Source organism: Melozone crissalis, unplaced genomic scaffold (assembly GCF_028551555.1).
Source record: "Melozone crissalis strain CALT ecotype California unplaced genomic scaffold, PUWL_Pcris_2 ptg000023l_1, whole genome shotgun sequence".
Classification (NCBI taxonomy): domain Eukaryota; kingdom Metazoa; phylum Chordata; class Aves; order Passeriformes; family Passerellidae; genus Melozone; species Melozone crissalis.
The window spans coordinates 18,729,904-18,742,180 of record NW_026535801.1 but is presented as its reverse complement, the minus strand read 5'-3'; the positions used below and the strand labels follow the sequence as shown (position 1 = coordinate 18,742,180).

The 12,277-nt window shown below is 34.3% G+C and overlaps 1 protein-coding gene across 1 annotated transcript in view; it reads right to left on the bottom strand.

The window, feature by feature from the left end:
* TTN (titin) overlaps positions 1-12,277 on the bottom strand; it is a 234,902-nt gene that overhangs the window by 136,887 nt on the left and 85,738 nt on the right. The window contains 18 exon segments of the mRNA XM_054277824.1: positions 1,823-1,885; positions 2,186-2,269; positions 2,752-2,826; positions 3,654-3,731; positions 4,872-4,970; positions 5,274-5,357; positions 5,539-5,619; positions 5,835-5,912; positions 6,580-6,671; positions 7,233-7,302; positions 7,644-7,709; positions 8,252-8,338; positions 8,967-9,035; positions 9,717-9,794; positions 10,291-10,383; positions 11,004-11,255; positions 11,537-11,614; positions 11,754-11,810. Coding sequence (XP_054133799.1) covers positions 1,823-1,885; positions 2,186-2,269; positions 2,752-2,826; positions 3,654-3,731; positions 4,872-4,970; positions 5,274-5,357; positions 5,539-5,619; positions 5,835-5,912; positions 6,580-6,671; positions 7,233-7,302; positions 7,644-7,709; positions 8,252-8,338; positions 8,967-9,035; positions 9,717-9,794; positions 10,291-10,383; positions 11,004-11,255; positions 11,537-11,614; positions 11,754-11,810 — 1,584 coding nt within the window.

The following is a 12,277-nucleotide window of genomic DNA, read 5'->3' as shown; positions in this document are numbered from 1 at the left end:
CTGGGGTAATATAATGTACAATAATAAATATCCCATTTGGAGTTTCTTAGACACCACCCACACCCAGAGTAATTGGGAAAAATGTGTCTAGTATTTCTCAAAGGCATTGTAAAAAATCCTCTGGGACTGCAGTGGATCATGGACTTGTGTAGTGTAAGGTTAATGGTTGGACTCAATGACTTTAAAGTCTTGTCCAAATTAAATGATTCTATAATTCTAAATTTGGACCTCAGGAGACATTCCAGACTAATAGGCCTGAAGCTCTGGTAGTCTTACATCAGCACAATCATAGATTAACCCATGGGCAGGACTACCTTCTGGTGGTGGAGACACTTTTCTCTTTTGAACAGCAATGGATACTCTTTCTTCTCTGGCAGTTTTCCTCTGTGCTTCTGGCACTTTAAAGATAGTAATTGTAAGAAAACTATCTTCTAAAAGAAATCACACACATTCTGAAACTTGTATGAAAGAATTACAGACAAACAATTAGGAACAAGTAGCACACTGTTTAAAAGAAAGTATAATAAACACAACAATCACATGAGACATACAGATAATATAGTAAAATAATACATCTAATATTAGAGTAATAGATATATAGACAAAATAATTGAGCAGAATATTCACAAATCGTGAAGTAAGATGGAATGAAGATGAAAGTAAGAGGTAAAGACTTTGTCTCTAAACTCTTCAGAAACTCAATGAAGACACAGAACACCACATACTCAGGGTACATAACAAAATCAAACACAAGAAAAGCACAGAAACAGAGAACAAATTTGTAAGTTTGAAACACTCCACTGAATATTGACAATATTATAAACATTGATTTTTAAAAAAAATTTGTGTTCAATTTTTTTTCACTGATTAAATGTTGTCACTCAGCTTTGCAAGCATTTAAGCATCCAGAGTGATCAATGGAACTAAATAGTAGTTAAAAAATGCAAAGAATGAAGGTGCATGACTATTCTCTGTTACATTCAGCAGTATACCGAAGGGGAAGAGATGAAGGTCCTTTTCATTTATAACCAAATCAGAAGACACAGATTTATTAACTAGGCAGACTGTGAGTATTATGCGCATGGATGTGTGATATTTAAAAGCCATCTCTACTTCCAAAACAACTTCTATACCTTTAGCTGGTGGAGCTGCCACTTTCTGTGAAATTGGAACAGGTACTTTGTCTTCTGGCACAGGCTTCTTGGGCACTGCTAGCAGTTTGTAAAAAAAGTTTATTGTAATAGATGTTAAATTAATCACAAACTATACAAGTACACAAATATAAGCAGATGACAAAACACAAATCAGAGACTTGACATTTCTTCAAGTAAAAAAAGAAAAAAAGACAGCAAACACCAAACATTAGAGTCTGTGTTACATAACTAGACATAAATACAAACCACTATTCTGAGACAAGACTTCTCTAGTGTAACTCTGAAAATTTATATACCTTTCTTTGGTGGAGCCACTTCTTTTTTAGCAACTGCAACTTTTTCTTCTGTGATAATTTTCCTGTGTACTCCAGTCACTTAAAAATAATGTGCGGGATATTTAATTACAATATTTGAAATGCAGAAATATGATACTTTTACTTATTCTGATTGTTTAAAAAAAGTGCTAAGTGAACTTCAACAGCAACAGAAATAAGATGCTGCTGAAGAGCATCCTTTACATCCATAGCACCCAAATGACTACAGTCAAAAGAAAGGGGAGATTTCTACAAAGGTTACAGATACTAACAAACAAAACTGTATTAAGTAAATTGCCCAAACACAAATACTGCAAGACCTAACTAAAAAATCTCCATGGTAATAATGTTTACCTTTGGTTGTTGGAGGTTCTTCAAATTCTGCCTCAAAAGTGGGCACCAATGCTTCTTCAGGTTCTTAAAAAAGATTGCGTAACTTTAGAAAATTTGTTTGATTTCATCAACAGGTATAAGATAGAAGATGAAACAACATATAAATAACATAAAATAACATATAAATCTCATCAAGACAGCACAGGTCACAGGTGTCATTGTAGACAAACAGACATAAAAACATGTTTAATGTTGAAGAAATTTGATACCAGAGATCTATGTTGCATCAACACTACAATCCCCAGCCAAGGCATATATGTTAAAAATGGAATGTAGCAAAAAAGCTTTTTTCTTTTTTTGCAACAGAAACAAACACTGCTATACCTTTTGCTGGTGGAGCCACCATTTTTTTAGACACAGGAACAGGCACTTTCTCTTTAGGAACTGCCTTCTTATGAACTTCAGGAACTTTAGAAAAATGAGCAAGATGAGAAGGAAGATGAGAAAGAATATTAAAGTGTAATATTTACAATTGCCTACTACACAATGTGTTTCACTGAGTTAACACAAACAAGAATTTTCAAAGTACAAGGTGGAATTTGAGACAGCATTCATCACTGTGAGAAGACACCACTTATGTCAACATGTACGAGCAAGACAGTAAGACAAACACAATCCCTTTGAAGACACATCAACCAGTTGAGGAACTGGTTTATACCTTTAACTCCTGGAGCTTCCTTTGGAGCAGCTGGGACTTTTGGCTCAGGGACAACTCTCCTGTGCTTCTCAGGCACTTTAAAAGATTACAATACATAGTTTTACATAGAGGAGTAGTATCACTATAGCACAAACACATACAAAAATGCCAAAAATGGACATAAACATGTAGTGGCAATATAATGTTAAGAATGGTGAAACAACTCATATGTTGAAGTGAAATGAACTTATACCTTTTTTAGGTGGGGCTTCCTCTCTTTTTGGAACAGTTACTGTCTCCTCTATGTAGTAAGACTCTTCTTCAGTCACTTTTAAAAAGAGTAAAATATAAAAATACTTATGTTTAAGTATTTCACATATATTACTGTTTTATGGCCCTGGTAAGCAACAAAGTATTTGTAAGACAAAAATAAACAGTGTGCTTTATTAACAGACTCTTCTGGGATGACAAAATCTACATTCAAGCCATCCTGCTTCCACTGAGGCCAATGGAAACACTCCAAGCAGCTTAAATGGAACTGAGAGCCTGGGCTCTCATCTTGTATTTGTGTGGAATTTGAAAATGCTCCATTCCTCTGTCCACTAAGTCACTAATGTTGAAATTTGTCCATTTTGAGAAACTTTCTTTCCCAAATACTGAGAAAATTCCTTGACTAAAGATATCCCTGGAAAAATTTGTGGTGTCATTAGTCATAGAAACTGAGTCAGTCAGTGTTACTGTCCTTTGCAGTATTATGCGACCACCAATAACCTTACAAGTGGAAACAATATAGTTATTTTACAGTGAAATTATCTGAGGAATCCGAGTGCATCATGGCATTCGGAAGAACATGTACTTTATTCAAGCAACCTGGTGGAAGAGGAACTTCCAACAGAGGATATTTGTAAACAGAAAGTCCTGATAGATCTCACTGTCAGAAAGATAACTTATTATTTTCACTGTATTGAAACAGGATTAGCTACTTTTCAAAAGCAAGCAATAGAAATTGTAGAAATTAAAATTAAAATTTGTAAGTTACAAAACATATTTATATAGTTGTAATTTTTTCCTTATAAATAAAGCAGATATTAATCCAAACTGTCTATTTGGATTACTTTTTTGCTTTTGCCTAGTGTTCCTGAATTGTTGTCGTACCTTCAGAAATTTCTTCTCTGTGGATGGAAATAGATACTTCCTCTCTTTCTTCTTCAGACCATTCTTCAACTGTTGGTTCTTTAAGGAAAATTATTAGTTTTAGTATTTTTGGAGGATGGATAAATGGAGAGAGGGAAGGATTGATGGATAGAGAAGATGAAGTCTGATTCTTAGAAGTTCTAGATGGTAATGACACATATGCATACAATCCAGAAAGTGCTGTGCACCGTATGGATATGTATGATTTGTTCTAAATTATGTGGTTTGTCCATGTCCCAGGTTCCCTGTTGTGTGTTGTTGTACCTAATATCATTCACTTGTCAACTGTCAGTTTATTAGAATGCCTCAGCTCCCCAAATTTCCCCATCACAACAGCTGAAGTGGGGGAACAATAGTCAAAGAATCAGAGGTTTCTCCTTGATCCAACTGTATGAAAGTGAGGAAAGGAAAAAATGAGATGGATAGGACAAGAACTGAAAGGAAATCCTGGCATGTACTAATCTAAAAAGGTGACTGTATCAGGGAAAACCTCAACTAGTTCTGGAGAAAAGATTAATTTGCAGGAGACAAACAGAAATTAACACTGCATGTATCCATATGGATGTGCATTTGTTCATATTTTAGATAGACATGTTCCAAATTTTCTTCTAAAAATTCATTTATGGTTTTAAAAAGAAAGTGCAAATTTTCTTGACTGGGTAGTTATTAATGGGACATAAAATCCAACAAAATTCTATTTCAGCATTCTTGAAGTTATCTTGAAGCAGATATTATGTGGAATTATACTAACTTAAAACAACTGATCTCAATCTTCCGTGAACACGAGAATGTGAACTGAAAGCTGGTGAGAAGGGAAGCAGTATTTTATCTTGAGGGCTACAGAAAGCTTGGTAGTATGACAAATGGATGGTTACAGTCCTAATTTGTAGAGTCTAAAAATAAATCTAAAATAAATTTGCTACTGCAAATTTATGAGGCCCTCATCTGAAGATTATTGTATTCAGTAGTAGAGTTTCCATGTCAATGTGGTGGGATCCTGACATTCAAGACTGAAATTGTAAATAGCACTTTAGGAGGCTTTGAACTGCCTACAGTTCAGCACAAAACTTATACAAGATAACTATCAAAAAATTTTTGGTGTTATTTTGATCTTAATATTAGAACAACAGACTTGCGGTCATAGCACAAGTTTCTCACTATTGTCTGCTTATAGTGTACCTTCAGGTGATGGGATTTCCTCTGGAATGGCAACAGATATTCTCTCTTCTGTGATAAGTACTCTTTCTTCAAAAGTGGCTTTCTTCTGCACTTCAGGCACTTTGGAAGATAATGATATTAAATGTATGTTTTTCCAATTACATTGTGAAACAAATTTTTGAAATGCTAAATCTAGGTTTCCAAAGAAGGGCACTGAGCACATAACATATAACAGAGATTCAAATTTAGAAAGAATACTATGTAAGTATTGCACACGAGATACAACATACTGTAATGATTCATTGTGTAAATCAGAGCAGCAGAACTCACAGGAGAAGCACAAATCAATGACTAATAACGGTACAGAACTAATAGACAGAAGCTGAGAAACAGCATTTTCTTGTATTCTACTGGAAAGCATACCTTTAGCTGGAGGAGCCTCAATTTTTTTAGGAACAGCAGGAGTTACTTTTTCTTTAGGGACAGGTTTCTTAGGAACTGCAGGCACTTAAAAAAAGTACTTGTTTTAGAACATTTGAAGTAAAAACTGACACATGCATCACGCAAGAGAAATGTGTTGTTGAGAAAGATTACACATGGATATGTTTTGCTTACCAAATGTGACAGTTGACCAAAATGAGATAAATTTTATGTTCTAAAGATTACAATAAATGATATTAAAATGAGCTGTATTTTGCAGGGGGAGTATCTACTTTAGGAACATATGGCAATTTTTCTTCTGGAACTCATTTTTTAGGTATTTCTGGCACTTCAAAGATCTTAATTATAATATAATCAGCTTAAATTAGCAAGTTTTTATAGAATAAATCTACAGCACACCTATGCACAAAACTGACACAAAAGATACACATTACATAGATGAAGTACCAGTATAACAAGATTAACTTAGCAATCAAACCCAAAATTTGACATAAATAAGATGCTTAAGATAATAAGACAAGAACATTATTTTTTAAAGTGTACCTTTAGGTGTTGGAGCTTCCTCTCTTTTTGGAACAGCAACCTTTTTCTCTGGGGGAGCTTTCTTAGCAACCTCTGGCACTTAAAAAACCATAAAGTATAAGATAACTGAATTCTAAATTTCAAAGATTTCTTGGAGTATTATAGATTTCATTAATAGATAGACATCTTCCCTTTGTAAGAATATCAAGACACATCTCATAACACGTTCATACGCTTAACATAGAAAGACCTATGACAAGAGCAACATATGTTTGATACAAAACAAAATCAAACCAGTTGCTGGAAGACTATCAAATACTTTAAGACTGATTCCTTAAATGAAGAATGAGATGCTCAAATATACTACCAGGTTTTAAAAAATCTCATGGATGAACAGAGAATTATACACAGAAGATAAATTCTAACACAAACATGCTTACATACAGACTAACAATAAAATAAAACTCAACAAGTAATGCACACTTGTTGGAGTTGGGAAAGTGTTGGGAGAGAGTAAGTGTTGGGAAAAGGAACATGTCCTTTTTCTTCAGGCACAGTTTTTCTAGGTCCTTCAAAATCTCTAAAGGTATTAAAATTCATCTAGGCTATCCTTCTAAGGCTTTTGAATGCCTTAGATGAGAACAGACATTCACACATAAACACACAAAGATTACATTTATCATATGTGTTGAGAATATAAGAGAAGTTAGGAAAAGGGGACAATAGCACAGAACTGGTTAAAGCCCACATTCAAAAGATGCTGTACCTTTTGCTGGGGGAGCCACCTCCTTTTTAGCAACAGCAACTTTCTTTTCTGGAACAGGTTTCTTAGGGGCTTCAGGCACTTTGGGAAACATTGTTAAAGTAAGAGATCTTTAGTTTTTGGAACACTAATCCAGATTTGAATAATCCAAGATTGTTTTTTACAATGGCGACAGTGCTTAGACAAGGAGATGAGCACTGCAACTGACACAACACAATGTACAGCCTTTTGTGTACAAATGCGGACAGTACAGGAAAGACATAATGATACAGTAAAAAAGTCCTATGTTAAAATCACTGCACTAGCATCTTTCATTTTACTCTCTTGAAGTAAAAACACTCTACACTTGCCTGAAAAAGCCACACAACTTAAATAGAAATAATAAGTACAAGATAGTTAAGAGAGAGAAGGACCCAAGCTGAGACAAATTCAAGCTGTAAGCTAAGTTATAGCACAATTGAAAAACTGAAATAGTGCAACAGAAACACAACGCAAAATCAAATAATGCATATGGAGATAGAGCAAAACAAAGACACATAGAGAGTAAATTCCTAAATATATGCAAGAAAGCATGAAAAATAATACAAAGAAAGAAAATTTCTTTGGGCTTTGCTTCTTTCTTTTTTACTAGAGCAGTAGAAATACCTTTAGCTGATGGAGCTTCTGCTTTAGGCACAGGAACAGGCTTTCTTTCTTCTGGAACACGCCTCTTTGGTATCTCAGGCACTTTAAAAGATAGGTGGTGATCATTTAGGAGACAGCTAAAATAATTGGTAAACCACAGCTGGCTACTCTTTACATGGTGTGCAAGCAAACAATAAATGTCAAAACCTAACCTGTTTTCTCAAACAGATACAACAAACCCATCTCACAAAAAGCTATTAAAGCTTTAAAGTCATGAAGAGGAATAAGATAAGAATGCAATAAGGCTTGAATCTCTGACAGCAGAGCCATAGAGAAATTGAAAGATCTCAGTTCTGATATGCTATCCTTTGGTAAACAGTGTTACAGACAGATAATGTGAAAGTTCAGGAAAACAGAGCAGATGTTGATGCAAAGACATTCACCTTCAACATGAGAGATCTCCAGTTCCGCAGAAACAACTTCTTCCTCCTCCTCGACCTCTCTATGTGCTACAATAGGAATTTTAAAGATATTAAATGTTGAGATAGGAAATATCAATGTCCATAGTAAATCTGAAAAACTTCAAGAAGATAATATGTGTGTACACAACACAATAATCACTGAAACATATATGTTAATATGTAAAAAATTAATCCAGAAAATGAATAGCATGTACTGAATTTTGAGTCAAATTAAACAAACAAGAAGACAAATATTTATTAGACTCCCATCAATAATCAAACTACCTTCAATTGGGTAGACAGCTTCAAAGAATCTTTCTTCAACTGTTTTCTCATGCTCTGTTGGCTCTTCAAAGGAAAGTATTTAAACAATAGTAAGATAAAATAGTTGAAATATTTCCATCTATTAAGCTAAATAATACTAAAGCTACATAACACAATGGACAAAAAAAGCAAGGCATACTGAAAGACAAATGTACGAAATGTCTAAATATGTAATTTGACATACATAAAAATAGATCAAAAGAAAGTATAGTAAGATTGATAGATTGTTTTGATTTGGGTACACAGACTTTTGGTTTTGTACATACCTGTAACATCATATGAATACTCTTCTTCTCTGTGGACAGAAACTGACATCTTTTCTTCTGAAACAGTCCATGTTTCTACTGTTGGTACTTTAAAGATAGGATTTTGTTTTAGTATTTAATATTCTAGATCCACATTAGTGGTAGTCAGCATGTGAGTTTTTATCAGGTCTATATTCATATTGCACATTAAAGTCTTAGACATATTTAGACAGTCAGTATTCATTTTGTAAAATACTGAACAAAGAACAAGCACACAAGTATAATATTTAGTATTTGTTAAAGACTAAAGACACAGACACCTTTAACCTAAACATTTGAAACAAAATGCATGCACAGGCTTTTGGAAATAGTACATCAGAAGAATTCTAAAGGTTGTTTTCAAAGACATTTTTGGGCATGAGGACACAATTATATTTATTATGTAAGGATAGGCCAGCAAGCAGAATAGATGAAGAAAAAGCTAAGTCACACTGCAGTGTGACCGTAGGCTCTTTAAACAGGAACCAAAAGGCTATCCACAAATATGTTAAGAACAGACTTTATAAAAAACAAAAGCATGGTAGACATCCTAATTAAACACTGAGAGCAGTCGCAGCATGACTACTACTATGGATCCAGATACATACACACAGGCCCACATATTCCAAAGAAGCACAGAAACACATTGGGTGCTGAAAAAAAGTGTAAACTGCAATTCAAAGATGCTGATCTGTACCTTCCTTTTTCATAACTTTTTCCTCAATGATCGCTGGTGTAGGTTTTGGTGGCAGAACTTTCTTGGTAACTGTTGGTGTTAGAATTTTATTACTCAGTCAAACATTTAGCAAAGAGATCAAAATAAGTCTACAGTAATCTATCAAGGATGTTGCAAATACAATAAACACAGCAAACAATCTAACTCATCAGCTAAGTCAGGCTTCTTAGAATCACATAAAGCAACATAAGGAATGTGTTTCTTTTTATTGCTATGTTCTAAAGGCACTCAGGGCATTTAGCACACAGGTTGTTTCCTGATACTTATTGAATTGCAGCTGACAGAATCCTGCTGCAGAATGGGAAATGCTACACAAAAGGAAGTAGCTACTAAGAGAATAAAGGTGAGGAAAAAAAAATTTATAACCAAAGAATTAACCAAAGTATCTTGATAGATGGGTCAAAATGGAAAGCTGAGCAAGATAGGGATTTCACATCTTCAGCTTAGAATGAAACACACTATTTCACGCAGTGCAATTTTAAACACACTTTCTTTCTTAAAACATTGGTAGTTAATATTAGCATTTAGTATTTTCCCCTAAAAAGCTTTAAATCTTCTTTTTAAAGGATTCAGCAGAAGCTTTTATTAGATGTTTCAAAGACTGAAAAATTGATCAGACCATGTTAAGTAAAGACAAAGCATATGCAGATCAGCTAAGTAACAAAAGGCACAACTTTCACAGGAAGATGACATTAAGATAATGGTATTTACCCTCAGCCCTTTTGACTTTTTCTTCTGCAATCCTCTGAGTGGTTACCTCCACTTTTTCATCGACAGGTTTCTTGACAACTGCAAGTAATTCAGACAGATTTATTGTTCAAGTAATCTTGCAAATTGTTTTCTGGATACAAACCAGATAGAGCTGGCTGGGGTTTTTTTGTTCAGGATGTTACAAAACGGGGCTCTGTTCAATGCATTGTTTCATGGTGGTGAACAGTGACCTGCAGTGATCTAAGTGGAAAATGCTTCCCAGAGAGGCAGCATTTAATTTCTTAAAAGTTACACCCATGCCCAAGGCTAATACACAGGGTGAAGGAAGGATAACTGAAGCTCAATTTGATTTTGCCATCAATTCAACCACCTTTGAGCAGAGAGCTCAGAAATATGAGGTGGGAGAAGAGAGTTGCCATGACCCTTGCTCATCTCACTGTCCACCATAATGAGAATTTTCTTCTTTCCAAGGAAATCTGAATAACCAGCACCATTCATCTTGAAGGAGATGCATGAGAGATCTTAATCTGCATATCTTAATCTAACTCCTGTTAGTTTTGTGGGAAAGTCATACCTTTTTGAACAGTTACTTCCTTCTTTTCCTTCTTTTCAGCTATAATGGCTGGTGGTTTTCGCTCAGGCACAGGTTTCTTAGGAACTTCAGTCACTTAAAAAAAATAACATCACTTAATGATAAAAAATATGTTGTCTAAAGGCTCTGTAGACAGAAAGGCATTAGCTATGCCATTATAGTTTTATGAATTTTAAAAACATACAGAGAGTTTTGGAGATCCAATTGTTGAAGTAAAATGTTTTTCTTATCTCCAAGTTTCATTTTTCTCATCAGAGCCAAATTTTGTTCTTAGAGGCATACATGTTACTAATCCCCAAGACAGTTATAACATGCAAGAAATTGAAAAATACAGCCATAACTTCAATCAATAAACATTTAAGTATATCAAGAGCACAGGAAAATGATAGAAGAAATAGGCAAAAAACTAAAAACTACACATATCCTTACCACTCACTATTAACTCATGTTAGGTTTCAAAGACCTGCAAAGTTAACTGGCAATGAATTTCTAATGTATCAATTCCTGTCTCCATCCATACCTTGTGATATCTTGTGTTATCATCAAGGGCCACTTAAAATTTGTCAGCATATTATGGTTCCAAATATTTTAGCAAAAACAAAACAAAACAAAATGTTGCCTGGTTCAAAATGTTGGGGCCTTAATAATAAATATGAGAAAAGAGAAGAAATGAAATGACATGAAAATTCAAATACCTTCTTCATGAATTATTCTTTTTTCTTCATAAGTCACTTCTCTTTTCTCATAAGCTTCTTCCCATTCCTCTTCCCCTTCATCATAGCCCTCTTCCTTGACATAATAGTCATGGTCTTCACCATAATCTTCCTCCCATTCTTCATAAATTTCTTTGGGCACTTCATGTATTTTCTTTTCTTCGTGTATCTCTTCTCTCCTTGCCATGGATGTTATTTTGACCTCTTTGGGCTTCTCGGGTAGCACCTCAGGAACTTAAAATAAATAAATTGATTGTTGGTATCATAGTGTGGAATTTGAAGGCATATTGGATGTTCACTTTTAGTGAAAGTATTTCACCCACACGGATGGTTTAAAGAAGGGACTAATTTTTAGGCAGTCTTGGATCAGCTTGGATTTTAAATGTGTGTTTTTAACATAAGGCCAGAAAACAAACAATTGTGATAGATTGAAGTTATTTCAAAACAAAACACCTTATTTCCACAAGATAATTTTACTCTTTTAGAAGAGTTTACAAACAAAGGAAAAAAATTACCTTTAGGTGGCAGGACTTCTTCTTCAGGAGCTTTTTTAACCACCTTTTGGGGGACTTTCTTTAATGGAACCTTTTTCTCTGTTTAAAAATAATAGATTTAAAAATTTGAATTTAAAAAACCTTAAGAACTCCTAAAAAGTCAAACAAACAAAAATCCAAAAATCAGCTGTCATAATGAAACATGAATATAGTATTCAAATACTGTAAGGACTTTTACCTGGCTTTTTCTTCTCTGGAGGTGGAACAAGAGGCAGAAGAATGGGAATAGGGACAGCTTGTAGGAAAAATGAAATATTTAGAATAAAATTTAAGTTTGAAATTTCCTTGTAAATGAAAAAAAATCTTGGTTTGGTAAAATGGATTATATTATTTTATTGCAGCTGCAGAATAAAAGCAAACATGGTGCTTATTCTGAGAGCTTACAGGAGTTTAATAAATATAATTTGAGTGGGAATCCTCAGTCTACTTTTTTGAACCCTGAATGTCCTCAGCTTTATTTTTATTGCTGCCACCACTATCCTATCTTTGCTGATTGTAATTCATCTAAATATCAAATCTTTCCCTTCGTGCTGCCACTGCAAGCATTTACCAAATTATCCTGGAAAAAAACCCAAGAAGTTCAAATTGCTGGCATTTATAGTAAACTACTGGAGGTAATAGAAGTATAAATATTGTCTGTAGGCTATAGTCCAAAACCAGAGCCTGGGGGGAGACCATTTGCCATAAACATGAAATCCAATG